Source organism: Misgurnus anguillicaudatus, chromosome 5 (assembly GCF_027580225.2).
Source record: "Misgurnus anguillicaudatus chromosome 5, ASM2758022v2, whole genome shotgun sequence".
In the NCBI taxonomy this organism is placed as follows: domain Eukaryota; kingdom Metazoa; phylum Chordata; class Actinopteri; order Cypriniformes; family Cobitidae; genus Misgurnus; species Misgurnus anguillicaudatus.
The window spans coordinates 21,065,164-21,088,126 of NC_073341.2; the positions used below are offsets into that span (position 1 = coordinate 21,065,164).

Consider the following 22,963-nt stretch of genomic DNA (forward strand, 5'->3'; position numbering starts at 1 on the left):
GTGTTAAAGTGTTGAATTGCCTGCAAAAATTAGTTGATGAAATAGCTTTCGTCCCGATTTTCAACCTGCTTTGTGTTATAATGCCAATTGCTGCATTATCTGGATTAGGACATTAATGTTGATTTGTCAGCAAAAGCCACAAGATCATTCGAAGGACTCTTGACAGTTACCAGCAGTGTTGGGGAAAGCTACTTTTAAAAGTAATGCATTACAATATTATGTTACTCCCCAAAAAAGTAACTAATTGCATTACTTAGTCACTTTTTATGGAAAGTAATACTTACATTACTTTTGCGTTACTTTTTCTTTCTTGGCTGAGGCTCAAATAGTAATGTGTATATTTAAAAAGTAATGGGTTACTTTACTCGTTACTTCCGAAAAAGTAATATTATTATGTAACACACGTTACTTGTAATGCGTTACCCCCAACACTGGTTACCAAACGAGATGACACAAAATATATATATATAAATTAAAACCCATCCTTTTATACAATGATATGGAGATTGTTCTGCATGCCTTTTTATCAACCCGGTTAGATTATTGTAATGCTCTTTATTTAGGCATAAGTGATTGATAAACCTCCACTGGCTACCGGTTAAATTCAGAATCCAATACAAGGTGTTAACGTTTGTTTTTAAAGCATTACACAACCAAGCTCCTACATACATAAACGATATGTTAGTCCCATATCGGTCTCAACGCCAATTACGCTCTTCTCAGAATATGCTGCTAACCGTACCTCGATCTCGACTGAGGCGTAGTGGAGATCGAGCCTTCTCTGTTGCGGCCCCTGCACTTTGGAATGATTTGCCGCTACCACTGAAATCCCTGCCAAGCATGGAGACTTTTAAAAAAGGTTTGAAGACGTACCTATTTTAGAAAGCGTTCGGTATTTGATTGGGTCTGGGAACTGTGAGTGATTATGTGTTTGATTTGTGGTGTCATGTGATGATGTTTTGTTTTATTGTTTGTTTTTTAGAATTATTAGAATTTATGTGTAATTTTAAAGCTGTTTTACACTTATGGACAGCACTTTGGTCCATTTTTATGGTTTTGAAAGTGCTTTATAAATAAAAGTTGAGTTGAGTTGAGTTGAGAATATATTAGAAATGTACTACATGATTCTTGAATGCAATTCTGAATGCAACAAGCTGGTTAGTGAATAAACCATACGTGCTGTAATATAACACAAAAGTGGTGCAACTGTTTCGTAAATTCTCCCATTTTTTTCTCTTAAAGTGAAGTCCATCTTCCTGTAGTCCAGCTAGACTGCTGTGATGTGCCTGTCTTCTCATTTGAAGTCTTGGCTCTAATTTGTCCAGACCTTCCATCCCAAGTCAGTCCTCCTCCACCTACCAGCCATATTCTCGAGATCCCGTCTTTTGTTTCAACTTGTCTTCCATTTTGCCTTATTAGGAATCAACCGTCAACTGTCCTCTTAGTGTCTCCAGTCCTTTGTCTGTCTTCAAACTCCAATCTTTCCAACCTTCTCATTGCGGTGTACTCAACGAATGCTCTGCTTTCACTGGATCTGACTGGAGCTTGTTGAAGAGGATGTAAAATGTCACAAGAAGCAACCATCGGCCTTGTAAACTCTCATACAGTGTACATATACTATGGTGAATGATGTAATTGTTTACATCTTAGTCTTATTTTAATTCTTTGAGGTATTATGTTTTAATTAAATATTCACAATAGGGATGTGTGTCAGTACGGTTGTGAAATGTTTGAATGATGATTAATCGTACTCAAAACTCCAGCGGCCAACGTAATCTAAGCCTGCGCTGCTGTTGATTATGTTGCGATGTATATTGCGTGGTTGTATTTTAGGAATTAGATGTGTAATTGATTTGCCATATGTTACTCAAAGTCTGCGTTCCCCAAACGTGTTGAAACAACAGAATTGGGATTGAGTACGGTTATACTGTTTGACAGGTCTGAAGATAAGAAAAATGCTTGCTCCTGAAACTTACATTGATTTTACCATAGCCAGTTTCCTGTTACTTTTCGAGGCGGCTCAAAAAGAAAGTTTGGGAGAGTTGTTTGATGCTTGACACTATAAAACGACAACTTTAAACGCATACAAGACATCAGATCATTTTCAGATGGTAAATTCGTTAAAGACCAAGTTTTCTTATCTCTGTTGTGACCTTATCAAAATGGTGATGTTTTACGTCCAAACAGATTCGTGGCGTAAACAGGCTTTTCACTGAATATATCTCATTTCCATTTTCTGCATCGCACGGTATCAGTCTCTATTGTTTTCGCCCGCTCCAATGACTGGGGTTGGTTGAGGCCGGTTTCGACGAAAGAGCATCCGGACCGTCTCTTTTTCAGTTTATGGCTGTTTGTGAAACGTCTGACGCGCGGAGAGCCGTGTCCCCGGCTTTCTTCCCCCCTGCGTTCGAGTCAACCTTTGCAAACGAAGGAAAGTCTTCATTAAATGTGGCAATTGGTTCCACAAGATTGATGCCAACCTTTTAAAAATTCACCATTGGGCCGAATTGAACACGGGCAAATGCTGATGCAGATGAACAGGGAGAAGTCGGCCCCATCGAGAGAAATAAATCTGAGTTGCAGGCTTCAGTTCATAAATACCACAGGCTGTCAGGGAGCATGTTTTATTGCGCCTGATAGAAATTACTGCATTTATTTATCTCATCACACCTGATAGAAATGCAGAATAGCCATTCACAGCAACACTGGGTTGTGTTTACGTTCAGAGGTGCATTCTGGGGGCTGAGCCAAAGTTTCCAGTCAGTAATTCAGGTGAATATGTTGATCTGTTTGCTGGACACATAGAATGTGCTAACATGGTAATGGATATTTGGAAGACTTATTTCTGTCTGATCTAATCCTTTTGTTGGTGTAATCTAATGTGTAATAAACATTTAATAAAAAAAATACTTTGATATATTTTTATAGATATAGAGTTTTATTAAAAATCTTCCAAAAATAAAATGTTGATGTTGTTCTAGTTCACTTTTGTTTTAGTAAATTCTTCAGCTCCAACTAACTTACTTAGCATTTTTCTTGCCCCAAGCACATCAACCACTTGATCCATTTATTTCAAACGCACCACTCCTCTGCTTTCAACATCTAGGCATCGCCTGCTTTGCATTGATATCGCATTTCAGAAGCTTTTCCAACATCCGCTTCCGCATTTACCTTCTCAAACTCGCGTTCTCCTTCCGCCTAAATGACATCTTACTCCCCTTGGCGGTGTCACTTTGCCCCTAATCTTCTTCCAAACATGACTCTGCTTGACTTTAATGCATCTGATGCGTTCTGTAACCTGTTGGAGATGCTCATTTGGTCTTCAAAGCATGTCTAAAGCAGAATTATGCAGCTCTTCTGATGCAGAGAGACTCGGGCGGCGCGGCAGTGGATTTATTGATTCCTGTGAGTGAGTCAGAGAGTGTAATTCACCAGCACTTGATTGATGAGGAGAGCCGGTTCAAACTGTCCATGAATTGCAACGCATGCTATTTTTGCTCTTCCCCAAAACTGATATGGTTAGGCAGTTTGACTCGAGATCTCCAGGAGCTTTTTTGTCAATGCAACGTTTAAGAACGGTTGAGGTGCATTTTGTTACACAGCGTCCTGTAAATTGTTTTGTATGTTCATCAGATTGATTCTTTTTTCAGAATGACCAAATTAACATTGTTGGTTAACCGGTAATACAGTACTGTGCAAAAGTTTAAGCAATGGTTATATAATGGTATATATATATATATATATATATATATATATATATATATATATATATATATATAATTATTTATCAGCTTGTTTATTACAATACAACCTAAAAATACCAGAAATTTGTATGCAGCATTAAAAACTAAACAAAATTATTAAGTTAAAGGTGCAATGTGGGACTTTTATTACTTGACTGAAATGCAATATAATATATATAACTATATTATCAGTGGCATATAAGACCTTACCAAATGTACTGTATTGTTTTTATTACCTTAGAATGAGCCGTTTTTATCTACATACACCGCAGGTCCCCTTACATAGAAGTTACCGTCATGTTTCTACAGTAGCCCTAAACGGACAAATTGTACTACAGAGCGGGTTTTGTTACTACACTGTAAAAAAATTCTGTAGAAATTACAGTATTTCTGGGTATTACTGGCAACTAGCTGGCAGTAACTTACTGTTTACATTTATGTTATTTACTGACAACAGTTTGTTCAAAGTTAAATGGACATGAAACATTTTCAGTCTTTTTCTTTTACAGTAAGTTACTGGCAACCAGCTGCATAATTAGAGCACATTTTTTACAGTGTATGTTTTCTCAGACGATGACGTGTTTATCCTGTGATGGCTACCGTAGCTTCACTATGCGTTTCGGAAAGGAGGGGTGAGCTGTGGACTGAGACATTGCTTGCAATTCACAGTCTGACCGCTAGATGCCGCTAAAAGTTCCACATTGTGTCAAGTATTTAGTGTGAGCTCCCCAAATGCAGGGTTCACACCAGACGCGGTAGAGGCGGCAAGCGCGAGTGATTTACATGTTAAGTCAATGCAAAGACGCGATTAGGCATCCCGCGGCGCGAATTGAGCGTTGCTGCGGGAAACCCGCAAGTAAAAAATCTGAACTTCGGTGGATTCCCGCCCCGCGTTAACCAATCAGGACCTTGCTGTAGTAGAGACGTGATTGCAGGAAGCGAGCCGAGTCTCAGCGAAGTCGCAGAAGCCCCGACCATGACGCAAATTTCCGCATAATATACTAGAATTTCACACGCGATTGAGGCGAATAAACTCAAATGTTCAAGCCCCAAACTACGGTTTTTGACGCCTTTGCCGCGGCTGGTGTGAATGGACCATTACACTTGAGCATAGCAGGAACCTACAGTCTCTCTTATACCTATTGAAATAATACCCTATTTTTTTTATTCTAAACTAGTGACGTAAGGACGTCAGTCTCCTAAAAGAGTTCAAGATGTGCTTAGTGTCAATGGAGGTCACACTAAATACAGACTTTTGCCAGAAGAAGCTATTTTATTTAAAAAATTGTGTTTTGTTTTTTATTTATTTTTTTGGTAAATATTTCCGGTTTGTATCTTAATAAAAACCAAAAAATGTATATGCATGGCCATTAAAACTTTGCTAAAACAACATAGCTGGTGACCTGGCTTAAGAATTTTGCACAACACTGTATTTTACTTCCATGCATTTATTTGGAAAAGTTGGCTCAGAAAATGTTTTGCATTTGTTATTGCAAAATTATTGCAGTAGATACAAGCGAACCTGTATCATGCTCCAAGGAAACGGTAAAGTCCAAAAGTTTAGCTGTCCATGTGGTGTGACACTAATAACCCTGCACGCTGATAGAGTGTGTGTGCCCGCGTGTGTGTGTATGTGCGCGTGCGGGCGTGCGTGCATGTGTGTGTGCAAGAGTTTTACAATTGTTCTGGACTGTTGTTGTTGTTAATGTGTGTATGTGTGTGTTGCTGGATAAGGAAACACTTCCTATTACCACTGTCCCTATGACAAGCGCTCACAGGCACCTATGAGCCACAGGCAGGAATAGAGAGAAAATAGAAGGTTAATGATTAGATGAAGTCAGAAACTCATTGTGGTTAAGCATGGAGACCAACAGACACTAACACTTTTATTGTATTTTTAAAATAGTGTAATATGTTGATAAAATAGCTACATTTAGTACCGCTACTGCAGATTTGATAATCTAAATGCTTTTATTTCATTCACTTATATTTTTAGAAGTTGATCACAGTGAAATCATTGCAGAATTTTCCAGTTGTGTGTGACAGCTCCTTCCAGATTCTTTACAATGACTACAGTGTTTCCTCTCATTATTTTCCATATCTATGACTTGCACATTGTTAATGGGCTCACTTCTGGCTCTCTTTCCTAGACAATTCCCTGTGTCTCCAGCATCTAGTCCTACCAAAAAGAACATCGTCAGACCGGATTATGAACACCACATCCCCAACCTTTACACCAAATCAGGTCAGTCCCCTTACAATAAAATAATATTGACCTGATTTTTATTACACTCTTTTATCACTAAAATAATGACTATATTCAGTATTATAAAAAAATATATATATTTTAATAGGTCTGTAACTTGTTGTATTCTATAATGTTACACTTAATAGATCAAGTGACACGATGGTTTGAAAGCATGATAACAGATGCTTTATGTGAGATAAGACACCTGAAAACATTTGCCAGCTGTCTGTAATCACTCATACTTCATGTTTGTTATGTTCACGTATACAATTTCCTGTTAGTTTGTCAAAAAATACAACTTTTTTTCCGCAGTTTTGCAGTGTTGTGGCGCACTTATAGTATCTTTTACACAGTAATGAAAATGACACGTAAACAGAGATTAATGATACAATCACGAAAAAACGCGGAAATTCGTGACGGTATCACGAAAAAGAATCAAAAAATTGCGTGACTAATTACGTGTGACTGGGCTGTGTGATCACATGTGATTTTATGCATTTTTTGCTATAAGGATAGGGATATATAACTTTTTGTCTAGTATAAATTAGTTACGGCTGATACATTTGGCAGATGTGGCCAAATTATAATTTTGAACAATCTTTTCTAGTTTGCATGATGACATGTCTAACACTGTTGCGCACATATTTTTATGCACAGATATTTTCACTTTAGGCTAAAAAACCTGTTTTCATAGGTCTATATTTTAACTTTTGGCCTAAAGGAATGTGTGTGTCTGTTTGTTGTTTTTTTCTGGCTGGAGAGAGACACCATGTGGTGAGGATGAGCTTATCTGTAACTTAAAGACAGAAATCTCCCTGTGCTGGGTTGTATCTCTCATGGTCTGTCCAATAGGAAAATGGAACTGCTCTTGAGAGTTTGGTGTCTCATCATGACTCATGAAACTTTAAGTTATCATATCAATCACAGTATCAACTTTATTTTTTTTTTATTTCTGAGAAAGTCATTTACTTTACATCTAATGTTATACAGTTATTGTGGACAGCGCAGCTCAAATTGAGTTCTTAGTGAATTTTGTTTGCTGAATTAAATTAGAGGACAGTACGAGACATTTGTAAACTCATAACTTTGTGTACTGTGCTTATTATTGGACCTTAAGACAAAATGTTGAAGGTTCTCTCATTTGATAGGCTCTATAGATAAGAATGTCTGCTAAAAAATAATTGGAAATGTAAATCTATTCGTAGACTTTAGAGAAGACTGAAGAAAAAACATGTACAAGCAGGACACTAAAGCAGAAGTCATTGCTCTCTATGGGAAACAATTGAGTTTTTAAAGCATCTCATTTGTGATTCGTTTTTTTCCCTTAGGTTGTTCATTAACTTTTAAATACGAATAATTATTTTTTTAAAAAGTGTCCCATTTTTAGAAAAAGACTAATTAATTGTTAGGTTAAAATATAGTTTTATAGTTTTTATTACATTTTATTACATCCTTATTTTGTATATTCATGAATTTATTATCTACCACTTCAGTTTTATCAGAGCAAGCAAGACTTTACCCAGCCAGTCATGTGAATATTTTTATGCATAACTGCGTGATTACAGGTACACTGATGATTTTCAGTGGTTAATATAAGTGAGTGGCACATTAAACTCTGCCCCTTGCATTTCACGTGGTTAAAGTGACAGCAGATTGACTTGTTCTCGAGTGAGGCCGAAGTAAACGGAAAGGTTCTGTCAGTGAGATGGCTTATGGCATTCTGCTTCCCTGTCGCCATGGTAATGCCTTTTGACTGACAGGCAGACACGTGCTCTGCCACCAATCATGACTCTGTCAACGCAAGTACTGTGTTCTATTGATCCTCCTTTAACATCATCTCTGTGACCGTCAGTAACTGTGTTCAAAGCAGCACTGTATGTGGTCTACACCAGTGGTTCTCAAACTTTTTCAGCGGGCGGCCCCCCTTGAGTACAGTGAATTCATTTGCGGCCCCCCCAAAGAAAATTTATGACAAAGTTGTTCTAAAACAGAACATTTTAATTCAACAAAACTTATTAAATTGTACAATGTAGTGCTGTTGGTTAGTAGCCTTATTTTTTAAGTTTTATTACACAGAATTCATGATAAATTAATGTGTTTTATAAAATGTCATAAAACTGGGGCCCCCCGGCACCATTTCGTGGCCCCCAGTTTGAGAACCACTGGTCTACACTGTAATAAGTGCTAACAGCCAGTTGTTACCCTGAGTGCCTTTATTTGACCCTTAAAATTATTTTTTTTAGATACTAATGTAATCAGGTTTTTATTGATTTTTGTAACAATAAGGTTGTATTTGTTAAAGGTGCAGTGTGTAATTCTTAAAAGGATCTCTTGACAGAAATGCAAAATAATATACAAAACTATATTACCAGGGGTGTATAAAGACCTTTTAATAATGAACCATTATGTTTTTATTACCTTAGAATGAGACGTTTTTATCTACATACACTGAGGGTCCCCTTTACGTGGAAGTCACCATTTTGTCCCGCCTTGTTTCTACAGAAGCCCTTAACGGACAAACTTTTTTACTACTTTGTCTCCGTCAGTGGCGGCTACCGTAGCTTTTCTATGCATTTCAAAAGCGAGAAAAGAGCAGTGGACTGATCCATTGCTTGCAATTCGCATCCTCACCACTAAATTTACACACCGCACCTTTAACATTAGTAAATGCATTAGCCAACATGATGCAACAGAGAGCAAATCGTTTTCAGTATTTATTTATTTTTTTGTTTATGTTAGTTCACTGTGCATTAACTAATGTTAACATTTACAACTTTAAAATTAAAAAATATATTAGGAAATAAAATTAACATGTTAGCCAATGCATTAACTAATGTTAACGAATACAAACTTATTGTAAAGTGCTCCAGTTTTTTTCTAGTTAATGTAGATGTTCTCTCAAACTCTCTGAAATTTTCATGAATCAAGGCACTTTTAACTTGTTAGTAGATAATGTAGAGAACCAGGGAAGTTTTGGGAAGATATCCCAATGAAATCAGAATCGAACCCATGTCTTCACATGAGCATGGCTTATTGCATCTGGAGTATGGACAAAAATTGCCATATTGTCATATATGTAAACATAAATAACTACTAAACAAAATATTTTATACAACAATCTGTACCTTCCGGATCACCAAAAGCTTTTCATTTATTAATTGAGTTATGACCTGTGGACCAAGGGTGGCATTAGGAACAGACAGCTGGATTTGCCTTAATCGTTGGGGATTCGGGGCGCATGCATACGTGCATATATGTATGTGTGTGTATGTGTGTGTGTTGACAGCTGGCCAGGTTCGAGCTGGGCTTAAACCATGTGTGCTCTGTCAGACTCGTAGCACGAGCTCCTTCAGGATTGATGAATTGCCTGCTTTCTTGATTAAACCTTCCGTCACTTCCCACCAAAACACACACACATGCTGAAAAAGGCCCAGCGCATTAAAGTCTAGCCCGGTGGATGAGACTCACGTGTCATCCTCACACACGTTATGTGTGGATTTGAGGTGCCTGTGCTTTGACATTTATTACCTGAGCATTAAAAACTAATTCACACCCTCATTCAGTTGACAATCTACGCTCATTTTAGTCCTCAACCTTTACTTTGTTTCACCACAGTCTCTTTGAAGTTCGGCAGATTTTTGATGTCATTTATTTTTCATTTAGCATGATGGGTTGAAGGGAATATTTCCTAATTAGCGAAGAAACCCGTGTGAAAGAGAGCCGTTCGCAACATCTGGGAATTGATGGATTTGAATACAGCCTTTTTTGGGAAAGTTATTTTTTCCAGTATATACTTTTTTATTTAATTTCTTGATTTTTTTTCACATACGTATGAGATGTGACATGCAATGTTGAATGAACAATATCATGGATACTGTAAGCCATGTTTATAGGTAGGCTCCTATATTTTTCCATGCTTGTCAGATTCATTTTCTTCCTTGTCTCTTAACAAATTTCATTTTCACAGTTATTCAATTACCCTATATAGTTTAACACATTAACATATGTATCAGTTTAATCAACAAAGGGCGCCTTTGATACACCTTAATAAGGTGCTCAATTATTCCCAAATGCATTAAAGGCAGTTCGGTTAAGAGGGAGAGAAAGATAAAAACGCAGGGATGTTTTAGAATTACCACAAAATATCAGAGTGACAATGATTTTTGATTTTCCCGAACTGATATTAGTTTCCTTATTAAAGAATGTGCATCTGCATTTAATTTACTCTAAATAATTGGAAAATGCAACAGAGCTTTCCAATTAAAGCGCCACTTTGCGCACTTTAATAATACCCCCATAATATTAGAGCTTATGAAATGACAGGTGAGCCGGTGTATGAATAAAACATAACGGCTCGTAATAAGAGACCGAAAAAAATCGGAGACAGTTGTTGGGGGGCTTTTAAAATGCTTGACTTAATTTGCATATATTAATCTCTTCTTTTCAGCCTTATCGAATGTTCTCGCGTATTTGAAGTTAAAATAGTGATGACAGGCCGGGGTACGCTTCATTTTTCCACGGATTTATTGCTCCTATAATTCAAGATCTTTAATAAGCCAATATGACTGATACTCGGAGTTCTGTGGAATTTAGTTAATTGTTACAGAAGGTGCTCACAGATTATGCAAAATGACTTATTTCCCGTCCTTTTTTTTACCCGTCCCCAAGCACACTGTTTTTTGATTGACTAACACAGAGAAAAAAGATTATTTTTGGGCCAGCACTTTCATTAGAAAGCCTCTCATCAGGTTTCAAACAAAAGTTCCATCTTATCTCTGGGTGCAGACCGTGCGCTGTGACTCGCGCTTGGCAGTCGAAGAGGATCCCGTAGGCTTTTAATCGTGACTCTAATCTCGTGTAGCCCGCCGGCTCTCTCCGCCCGTGCGGCCATATTTTACAATACCAAAACACTTTAGCCTGAAGGATTAGAGAACGCGCACTCGGCTAGCGACACAAAAACTCATCTGCTAAGTGTGGCTGCTCCATGGCTGGATGGCTAGCCTTGAGGAGCTACTTGATTAAAGCCCCCCAAAGCTAGGCCACCATTTTTCTAGTCCTCCTCTCTGATAGCCCGTGGCCCATTGAAAGTTCACCTTGATTCTGTTTAGCATCAGCTAAATTGCCCTAAATGAATTGTGTATGGATATTTGATGGGTGCTGGTGGTGGGGGGGCTCGCTGGGAATAGACATAGAACAGATTTACAGCTGTGTTTTACTTTCGATGGGTACACGATTTAAGCCATGCAATTTCAGGGCTATAAAACCGTTCTGAAAGGGAGCCAAGGACTTCAGGTTGGCGACAGGGCATGAAAGACTGCATACAGCTTCTTTTCCAAAAAACCTATTAATGATTTATTCCCGTGGCCTACGCAGAGGGAGCCTGTGGAGAATGCAGAGGGGGTTTACAACTTTGCTTGGCCTGTGTGCATGCCTCAGATAGCAAATGCAACTAAACCCAAGTCTACTGTTGGATCCAAAGTTCTGCCTATGTATTAATTCAGCTTTCTACAGGGAGGTATTTAATCATTACTAGTAGGTGTAGATAGAGAGGGTATGCATCTATAGCTTGTAACATGAGAATGATGTGATATGTTACATCAATACTTGGTTTGTTTATCAGTTAATGATGCAAAGACATAACATTATTATGAAAGTTAAAGCATTAAATATAAATTCTAATTCCTCCCCAAAAAATAGTTTTTGCTCTTGTTACGGATATAAATGTGCTCTTGTTTCTTTCCAAACGCGCCCGTAAGTTTCTTGGAGATTTAAGACTAATGAGAGTCACTTGCCCGGCGGCCTAATCACAGTCCTGGGTCTCATTCCTCAACCGTCCATCTTGCAGCCCAGAATAAGATCTGTTCTTTCATTAGTCTCCAGCCCATCAAACATGGCCGCCCTCAATAGATGGGCCTGTCTAGCCTTCCCATTGCCCTCATGTTCAGCGGTCTTTGTTATCGCACATCTAATTAGAACTTGATAAAAATATTTCCCCCGAAATCCAGCCATTAAATATAGGTTAAGGAGATTTATGATCGAATATGCTCTTAAAGATCTTTTAATGGGTCTACGGACTCGTTAAGTTGGTTATTAACGAGCCCCTAATACATAGCACGATTTAAACTCGCAATGAGATTCGGAGAAGGAAGTCATTTCTGATAAGGGGCAAGCGAGCCCCCCAAAGGCCGTTTGGAATGTGTGCCGCCTGCTTGGTTTTTAAGTCTTTTCTACAGCTGTATGAAGACTTTATTGTCTGCAACAATGGACACATTTCCATATTAAATTCTTAGTGCAGGATTATGTAGCAGGTATTGTCATAATGTACAGTATTATCATTTTTTTATTATTTGGTGGCAGTGTATTTACATTTACATCTACTCTTTTGGCAGATGCTTTTATCCAAAAAGACTTAAAGTGCATATAATTTTTATGTGCATATTATTTTATTTGTGTATCTGTGATTGTGTAAAATGGGAAAACAGACAGCGCTTGATACCATGGCTCCACTACTGCACAGACTTTGGCTCCAAATGACGTAATTTTTGATGACGATGTCGAAATATTTAGACATCCCTTTTTTACAAGTCTATAGAGACACGTCGTCCATCTTTTTTACAGTCTATGGTTTAAAGTGAACATTTTTCTGTACGAAACGCACTCCATAGTCAATGTAATCTGCACTCTAATGGTGCTGAAAGCATTCTTTAGAAATGTTGGTCCATATTGATAGGATAGCATCTTGCAGTTGATGGAGATTTGTGGGATGCAAATCCAGGGCACGAAGCTCCCGTTCCACCACATCCCAAAGATCCTCTATTGGGTTAAGATCTGGTGACTGTGGGGGCTATTTTAGTATGGTAAACTCATTGTCATGTTCAAGAAACCAATTTTGAAATGATTAGAGTTTTGTGAAATGGTGGATTATCCTGCTGGAAGTAGCCATCAGAGGATGGGTACATGGTGGTCATAGAGAGATGGACATGGTCAGAAACAATGCTCAGGTAGGCCGTGGCATTTAAACGATGCCCAATTGGCACTAAGGGGCCTAAAGTGTGCCAAGAAAACACCCCCCCCCCACCATTACACCACCACCACTAGCCTGCACAGTGGTAACAAGGCATGATGGATCCATGTTCTCATTCTGTTTATGCCAAATTCTGACTCTATCATCTGAATGTCTCAACAGAAATCGAGACTCATCAGACCAGGCAACATTTTTCCAGTCTTCAACTGTCCAATTTTGGTAAGCTTGTGCAAATTGTAGCCTTTTTATCCTATTTGTAGTGGAGATGAGTGGTACCCGGTGGGGTCTTCTGCTGTTGTAGCCCATCCGCCTCAAGGTTGTGCTTGTTGTGCCTTCACAAATGCTTTGATGCATACCTTGGTTGTAACAAGTGGTTATTTCAGTCAAGGTTCCTCTACTATCACCTTGAATCAGTCGGCCCATTCTCCTCTGACCTCTAGCATCAACAAGGCATTTTCGCCCACAGGACTGTCGCATACTGGAGATTTTTCCCTTTTCACACCATTCTTTGTATTCCCTAGAAATGGTTGTGCGCAAAAATCCCAGTAACTGAGCAGATTGTGAAATACTCAGAACGGCCGTCTGGCACCAACAGCCATGCCACGCTCAAAATTGCTTGAATCACCTTTCTTTCCCATTCTGACATTCAGTTTTAAATTCAGGAGATTGTCTTGACCAGGACCACACCCCTAAATTGAGCATTTTTGCGTCAAATGTTTAAGCATCCAACTACAAGCGAATAGCGCATTTTATTTGCTTAATTCATGTCTGCCGTGAACGCACAGTAAAAATTGATGGGTTGTTTTAATATATGGTTTAGAAAAATATAAACAAACCCAACCAATGGGTTTGCATCAATTAATTTTAACACAAAATAATGTGTTGTTTGACCCCATAGATGGGACAAATGTGCACATTTTCTAGTCTAATTTTAATCTCCAGTTGGATTTTTTTATATTTTACCTAACTGTGTGTTGAAACAACCGAGAATTTTTAAGAGTATAGACATCCCAACTAGACACTTGCCTGTTACTCTACACGGTTACTCATTTAGATCTCTGTGTCAATTCCACACTGTTTGTTAGGCCAAACTGTAGCTGTCAAACCTTATGCACATAATCTCATCTTTGAATGACATATCGAGCTACAGTGTCTGCTCAGCCTCTTGTCACCACAAACGTAATGCTACAGCGATTAGCATAACTAATGAGGAATGGCGATGCGGCATTGGTGGATTGGTTTAAGGAGATGATGAATGGGCCTATGGCTGCACCAGTGGCTGCCAACGAGGCCTCTCATGCTGTCATCCCTCCTGCCTGAGTCCTGGCACACATCATTACTCACCGGGCCGAGGTGCCACTTTACATCGCCCTACAGCCGCCAACATGGAAAACTTAATAACGCTCCCCGGCTCTGAGGGGATCTTTTGAGGCTCCATGCCAGTGATTGTGTAGTCTGGAGTGCCAGTGGAATTACGGGACGCTTGTTTGGATCAAAATAGCTTTGATGCCGACCATAGCCTACATTCGTGGGCACAAACCGGGCCATCACGTGACTCCAACGCCATTCGTGTGCCTAATTTGCTTCTCTTTCTAGTACAATTCAATGTCCCTTTCCTAGCATGCCCTACCTCCTGCTCCAGCATGGTGAGTTAGCATACCCACAGAACCGCTAATTAAGAGGGGATTTGGTGTAATTGCGCCTTCTGCTGCGGCCCATCCGGCACACGCAATTTAGCGACGGGTCCTTTGCCAGCTCTGCTGCTCGTGCGTGCTCCAGAGAGGCAAGAGCCCATTTACTCTAAGAGTCTTGAGCACTGCAGATCACTGTGCTAGCATTACAGTAACACTAGACCTCTCACGTGCCCGAGCCAGCACTAATCTCTCTAGTCCAATTTACTAATCCCTAGTCCACTTGATTTTAGTGTTTTGTATTTAACTTTTAATTGTGTTTTTAGCCCTCTTGTTCTGTTGAGATTGACTTCACCGGCTTGTGTAAATAAAAAAGTTTTTTGCCTTCACGTTTGGTAGATATTATTGAAGATTCAACTTTCTTTTGTATCAGAATGTAGGTGTTTACTTAACAGAAAAATTATTATTATTCAGGATAGTAAAGCTACTTTGGTGTGGATGCAATATAACAAGTCTTAGGGGCGGTTCACATTTTGCGTGTTTTGCACGCGCATACGTTATTTTGAATGTAGATGAATGTAGACCACAGCCGAATGTAAATGCTTTAACTGTTCCGAATGCCGTGTTGGGAAGCAGAAGGAAATGCGTTTGCGTTTTCAATGCTGTTTTAGGGCCATTTACACCTGGTTACTTCATGTGTTTTCTCTGATCAGATAGCTATCTGAACTGTTTTACATTAGGCCACATAAACGCATCTTGGCAAAACGGATATCAATCCGATCTTTAACTTCCACGCAAAATGCAAATACCCTATTCATTCCTCCGCTTTAAAAAAATAAAAAACTTAAAAAACTTAAGATGACGCTTATGCAACAAAAGGCAGCACTTACTCTATGTTGGGCAGGGGATGCACGTCTCATGTTACAAAAGCAGTCCCTGATACCTCTGAATAAATAATAAATCAATACCTTTGACAGCAAAAACAAAAATGAAAAATATTATTGTAAATATGAAATTCTGCCAATTAAAAAAACTTCTGTTAAAAATCTCACTTGGATTTGATTTATAGATAAATTGCAGAATGAAACATCTACATTCACTGTCTAACCTGTTGACGGATTAGCACTTTAAACCCTATGTCACGTTAACTCAATAAGTTCTGCTTCCACAGGTTACGCCTCTGAAACAGGAGCCTGTTGGCTCATCCAAGCGCCATGATGTGCGCTCCATCATCGCCAGTTCCCCCCGGCCTTACTCTGGAATGCCCCGACCCGAAATGACCGGAAACACTTTTTACACGTGCATAAATAAGTTTTTTTTCAAAGAAAGACCCAACCCAAGACAAACCCGAGAAAATTAAACCCGAGTCCGGCTCCATTTGTTTTACTTTGTTATCTGACGATGACACCAAGGTAACCACTAATGTACATTTGAAATTGACTGACATGTCTGTCTCAACGAAAATTAACCTACCGCCAGCCACGCAATGTCGCAAGCGCTCTTGGCAAACAGTGCTTACGTTTGGGAGAAGTAAAGCGCTGACATATGTGGTTTCATCAACCAGATGTATTTACACTTGTCCGTCTGAAATGCATCCCAGACCCCCTCCTGAAGTGGTTTGAGCGATCGGATATAAATCCGTCTCGGAAACGTTTCGGAGGGCATTTATACCTTGTCTTTTTTTTTGATCGGATAGCTATCTGATCAGAGAAAAAAACATGAAGTGACCAGGTGTCAAAAGCCTCTTACACGAAATGTGAACCGCCCTAATATGATATGAGCAATATAAGTTCATATCATTTAGTTAAAGATAATACTAAGTCTTGGAAGCATTTTACTCTTTAAATATTTACTTTTTTGTTAGGGTTAAATATGTTTTGTATGTTTATTTATTCTTTTTGACATTTTTAAAGGCTTTAAACAGAGCATGAGAGTTAAGGTCACATAACAGTAACATAGAAATGATGTGGCTCTGAAGCATTTCATTTCTGCTCTGTAAGCTAATTGTCAGCCTTCACTTCAGTTCATTTGGTCTTTCCTTCATTCTGGAAGACCCCAGTCTACTGAACCCAAGGGCACATTACACCCAAACGTATTTAAAATAAACCTTACTGTATGCATTTCTCCCTCATGCCGTCTCACTTTTTTCATAATTGTTTATTTGAAAAAAGATTTAAACAGATTTTCAACTGTTCTGCAACGTTTGGATTCAAGTGTTTTCTGCATACATACACACAAGCAATGTTTATTTGTTAAAGTAGTTTTTCATACTTTAATTTGGACCAGTTCAAAAAAGTTACAATATTTTTAATTAAATATCCCCAGCTATTTTTTGTCAGGAACATGTTTTAATCAAAATCATTTCGAATTATTGTTCTCAAAATAATAAAAGAAAATTGTTAATACAATTTTTTACCAGTGATTTCTATGACGAGACACAATGGTACAAATTATAAATGAAATGAAATTTCAGAATGGAAGAAGACGGAATGGCAAGGGCCTCGACAGAGTCATTAAAAGATGCTGAAAATAGCAGCGAGCCGTCATCTGTTCTCATAGCACGGGTCAGGAGCGCTGACACTTCCAAAACTCCTCCTGTCAGGGCAGGGGGCCATTTGTATTCTCTCTCATTAGGCAATTTGACTAATGACCAGGCTGGGCTTTGGAGGGGCCCGGGCAGACCTCCACGCCCAGGCTCTGGCTTCACCAGGCAGCAGCTTCTATTGGAATGGCACAGATGGTAAACCCGGGCGATAAAATAAACGACAATATGTCTGTGAGATGGCTTTAGGCGGCGGGCACGATTTTTCTTGCAAAGAACGAAGGTCTGTGGCTGGAGCCGGTCTTCCGTACAGAGAAAGGGATGCTGGGATATCCCTAAGAGGTCTAACCTATACCATCTTGAGTATTTCTGTGCACAAGTTTCATCTACACCCACTGGGCAATTTGCCCTACCTACCAACTTTCACATCCACTTGCACTATTGTCCTTTATGCATGACCTGCTACTGCAGCGAGTCAGACCCAGTCTGCTGTTTCTCTCCTGTGGTTTGGCTGGATATTGTCAGTGTGGGGAGATTTAATTGTGTGGGTTGGGGTAAAGAGGTAAAATATGGGAAGAATGGCTGAATGGCTGTTAAAGACTGTTAGAAAGTTATACAGCATGCATGCACATTGAAAATACGTGCATTAAGCCCAAAGCACTCCTTAAAACAAAGCATTTTACTGCTGCTAGATTTACTGTTTGTGTCTGTGTAACCTCAGGTTGATTCAGGAAGATTGGATTAAGTAAACTGTAAATTACTATGGATAATAGCATTTGCTAAATTATAACTGAATATGAGTATTTTATTAAACAGTACATTAACATTTACGCATTTAGCAGACATATTTATCCAAAGCAATATACAGTGCACTCAGTAATTGCATTATTATCAGTATGTGCTTTCATTGGGAACCAAACCTGTGACCTTTGTGCTGCTAATGCAACATTGGCTGTATGTAAGTGCTGTGCATGTTTACATAACAGATGGAAAATGAGAGAAATGAATGACCCTAAATATAAGATAAATTAAATAGTTTTAAAATAAATTAAATAGTTAATATGGTCCAGTGGTGCACAAAAACACATTTGTATATTATGCTTCTTTTTCTTTGAAATTTTTATATAACGTTTTTGCCTCTGCCCTGATAAACTTCACATAGTAAAATAATTTATCATTGTTTTAAAAAAGTTTACTGCATATTGCAAGCACTACAGGTTTTTTGTCAGCGAAACTCATACCAAACATTTTCTCCCTCTCTGGGGAAAAAATTATTTTTTGTTTCATGAAGTGTGCTGTGCTGGCTGACCGAGCCCTCCATCTGTCAGTCTTTTAGCATTAGCCTATGTATAAATCTGATGTGTGTGTGTGTCGGTGTGGCGAGCACGGCTGGTGGAAGTCCTGTGTGACAGTGCATCCAACAATGGAAGTGTGAAGGATTAGAGCTCAGAGCGGCGTGTAGGGGAACTCTTCTCCGCCTGAAGCAGCCATCCGTCAGCACTCGGGGGCTATGGGGATGACAAAGTCTAAATTTTTCACAACACCTGACAACGCTATTAATAAGGCAATGATCCTCACAGCCACGCTTGCACTCGCTCCAGCACACCCTCATCATTCACGTACTCTGACCAATCCCAATGCTGATCTCGCAGCTCCAATCAACAATTAATAACATGCTTTAGACCTGAGTACAGTCATTTTATATAGACGTTTAATCACATGTCAGTTATTGGCAAACCAAAACATTTGAATTCTCATTTGTAGTATTTGGTATGTATAACTATTGATATTTAAGCCTATGTTCATCATCTTTGAAGATCTGTTGATGGTTGTATAGAAGCTCTACATACACATATGCTATAGATGGTTATAGCAGCAATATAACAGCATAAACAAGCGGCTTTTGTGGAACAATCTTAACTTCCGGTAGACTTTCCAGAGTCCTTTCAGAGAAGTTTATTTCTGATATCAAGCTAAATAAATGACAAGTAACTTACCTTTGTTCATATATCATATCTAATGTGTATCACCTATTACACTGAGCTAACGTTATCGTGTAAAATGTATAGTATACAATGTGAACTACCGATCCTTGGATTCTTGCTGCCAAACCTCTTCACATAGCAGTGATCCATGCTCGCCATCTCCCTGCATATTTTAAAAACTGAAACATTTTATTTTCCAGAAGGTATTTGTTACAAGGATCAGTTTAGTCACTAGCCAGGGGTGCGTTTCCCAAAAGCATTGTTAGCCAACTACTGTCGTTGTTTCGCCGTTACTGACAGTTCAACGATTTGGTGTTTCCCGTAACCATAGTTCACACGAACATTCGCAAGCTGGGGTGCGTTTCCCGAACAACGACGTTACTCACTGCTGAGCCATCATAGTATGATGCATAGTTGGAGAAACAAACTACCTTGTCACGACTGTTTCCCGAAAGCATAGTAACTTTGTCGCACATTCGTCTTTTGATCCATGTTGGTTTAACAACATAGTTGATGATGTCACGTGGGAGGTGGAGTACTAATTTATTGCTGTAAATAACATATATTGCATCGGAAGACTGATTTTGTTATCGTTATTTAGTTATCTGTCGTTTATTTTCAAGATATTTAATTCACTTGCAAGTTCCCTCTTACGTCACTCCTCCCAGGGATTCCCCAGGGTCTTAAAGCTCGTAGGACTGCGAACATGCGCAGTTTTCAAATACAGGGCTTTAATTCAATTTACAAACTTAAAAATGTAAAATAAAATTGTAATATATTTAGAATGATGGATATAGAATGTACTTCATGATTTTTGCTTATTTTGTTCAAAAGCATAATCAATGTAAGTCTACATATAACGACAGGTGAAGAGCTGTCGTTCAAACCACCCAAGTTTGCGATGCAGCTTGCGAATGTTCGTTTGAACTATGGTTTCGGGAAATACCAAATCTTGAACTTTGGCAGTAACGACGAAACTTACGACAGTAGTTAGCTAACGATGCTTTCGGGAAACGCACCCCTGCATCACAAACCTGTGTGGTTTGAACGACAGCTCTTCACCTGTGGTTAGAAACATAGTTCCTTGTTATTATAATGTTGTTCATGTTTGTGAACAAAATAAGCAAACACATGTTGTGCATTCTATATCCATCATTCTAAATATATAAATATTTTATTTTACGTCTTTAAGTTTGTAAACAGAATTAAAGCCCTGTTTTTGAAAACTGCGCAGGTTACGAGCTTTAAGACCCTGGGGAATCCCTGGGAGGAGTGACGTAAGAGGGAACTTGCGCAAAAATAAAATTTGAAAGCACTTTTGGGAGTACTTCGACTCGCCTGAAAAGTCCGCTCCCCTTCTCACTCTCATAATGGGAGAGGGAGGGTGTTACTGCGCCGAGTCGAAGTACTCCCAAAAGTGCTATTACGCCATAAAATTTAGTTCCTCTTTTAAATCCGCTTAGAAAAGCGCTACGTTGTATTTTTTACCACCAAACTTGCTCGTATAACTACTCGTCTTAAATAGGAAAAACGTTGATGTGTTTGGTCACTTCTAACTTTATCTCTAAATGGTACCATTGAATGAATGGGGCTAAGCTAAATGCTATCGAAGCGTCGCAGCGCGCTCCAGCGCTTACGTGCACCCACACAGATGATAGAGGGATGTATCAACAATTCTTAGTTAAGGTAATAACATATTTTAATATTGAAAATGAGTAGACTATTCCTTTAACACTGATGTTCTGCTGCCATTGTACTGTTTGCAGCCACATCTGATATTCTCACTTATACTCCTCCACATACAGTATATCAGGGTGCCTGTGCTCTAAACTATATGAACAGAATCTGCCAGGCGCCATACTTTACCTTCATGACTTACAGTCTAGGCAGCAGCAGTCTGGACAAACATTACCTTAACATTCCTGCCTGACATGACCCCAAACTCACATCAATTTTTCTCTCCGCACAGTTGCCCCCAAATTCTGCCATCAGGTCATAAGTACGTGTGTACGTGCTTCAGATATGAATGACAGGTGAATACGAAGCACATTTCTGATTGAAGACATTGAATGCTTGAACAATAAAATGGAGCACTGTGGCCTTCAAGTTCCACCTTCATCCGTTTGACGTGAACCTGATTCATCAAAGCTAGCGAACAGCTCTCCATTAGATCTTCTCCGCCCCACAGTTGTTCAACAAAGCTTAAGAACATGTTTATTCGCATTTTTATGGACCGAAACAGGTTGTTACTATCTTTATTTGATTATCCAAGCTGTGCCGGTGAAATGACCTCAATGGTCTATTCCAGAGCTGGGTGATAGATTTTCTGAGCTCTGCCTGATGGCCATAAACGTAGCATCCATGGGAGTGTTAAAAAATCCACTAAACCTCTGAGTATGTCGTTGATAACTGTGATGAAATGGTTTGACCTTGTCTGTTTCTGTCTATTAAAGAGTTATAATTTAACTCTAAAGAAAATCACTTAAAAAATTATGGGTTGTTTAACCCATGGTTGGGTAAAATATGGACAACCCCACAAGTTGGGTTTAAATTAGTCTCAACCTCAGACTGTAAAAAAAGATGTACGAAGCGACATCGCCTCCTTCCATTGTATTGAATTGAAGCTAAAAATGTCCGACCATTGTCACCACCATGTTACATAAAAATGTCAGTTTGGAGCCAAGGCATGCGCAGAAGGAAACATCGGTGGAGCAGGAGGCGAAGCCGCGGTATCAAACTTCTGCCCAAACACTCCAATTCAACCACGCCAAACATAACGACACACCCTGTTTATATATGCTAAAATGAAACATCACAAAAATGAACACAATTGAACAACTGAACATATATGAACATATATATTGAACAATTGAACATATATCAGCGTGATAACCTTAAACGACCAAAACCATCTTTTGGAAATTTTTATTGGGAGTGTAATTTTTTTTATTTAGAGCAGAGTCATTCCTATTCGTTTGAATGGAGAGGGCGGGGTTTATGACTTGTACTGCAGCCAGCCACCAGGGGGCGATCGAAGAGCCAGAGGCTTCACTTTTCAAGACAAATGAGGCACACCCGGCTGAACGTCTGATGCATATTGCATGATGCTGATTGTCTGAATTATAGAGGATTTACAGAGGATTTTCGGGAGGCGTGTGTGTTCTTTAACGGTCAAGCCTGGAAACATCACCAAGCCAAAATGTACGGCATGTCATCTTTAAACGACGTCTAATAGTTTTGCTTGAAACGGTTAGTGTAATCTAAAAGAGATATTTTAACATGTTTGCCATTTTTGTTAAGAACTTCACAGACGTCCGTGAATTAATTATTTAGTGGTTGGACATCAGTCTGTTATTGTGGCAACCCCTAAACGTGATGCGGCACAAAGCGAAACGTGATTGGTTGCTTTATGTATCAGTCATATTGGGCGTTCCTTGGCCATTTAAAGCAGCCATGGTTCTGGCTACGCAAGACTAGATTTAAATTAACCTATGCAGGGATTTTCCAACATTTTTTAGGTTAATTCACCCCAAAAGTTTGGGTCTATCCTGAGGGGCAATCTTCCGATCTCTCTAATGAAGCCAATACGGAAGTGATTTAAACTGCAATTCATCGACTGGCCACTAGAGGCAGGCTCCAAAAGGGAGTCAATTCCCATAGACCTCCATGTTAAAATGGCCAACTTTACAATAGAAAATAATATTTTTACAGCCTGGTACAAAAATTGTTTTTGGTCTGTATAGCTAATTTTGCCCTTCATGACAACTGTGAGGGGGGTGATTTTTTTGTA

At 39.0% G+C, this 22,963-nt stretch overlaps 1 protein-coding gene across 1 annotated transcript in view; it reads left to right on the forward strand.

Moving 5' to 3' along the window:
- mvb12bb (multivesicular body subunit 12Bb) overlaps window positions 1-22,963 on the forward strand; it is a 58,679-nt gene that overhangs the window by 27,712 nt on the left and 8,004 nt on the right. Inside the window, exons 7-8 of the mRNA XM_073867732.1 lie at window positions 5,894-5,988; window positions 13,178-13,234. Coding sequence (XP_073723833.1) covers window positions 5,894-5,988; window positions 13,178-13,234 — 152 coding nt within the window. The remainder of the gene's footprint in view (window positions 1-5,893; window positions 5,989-13,177; window positions 13,235-22,963) is intronic.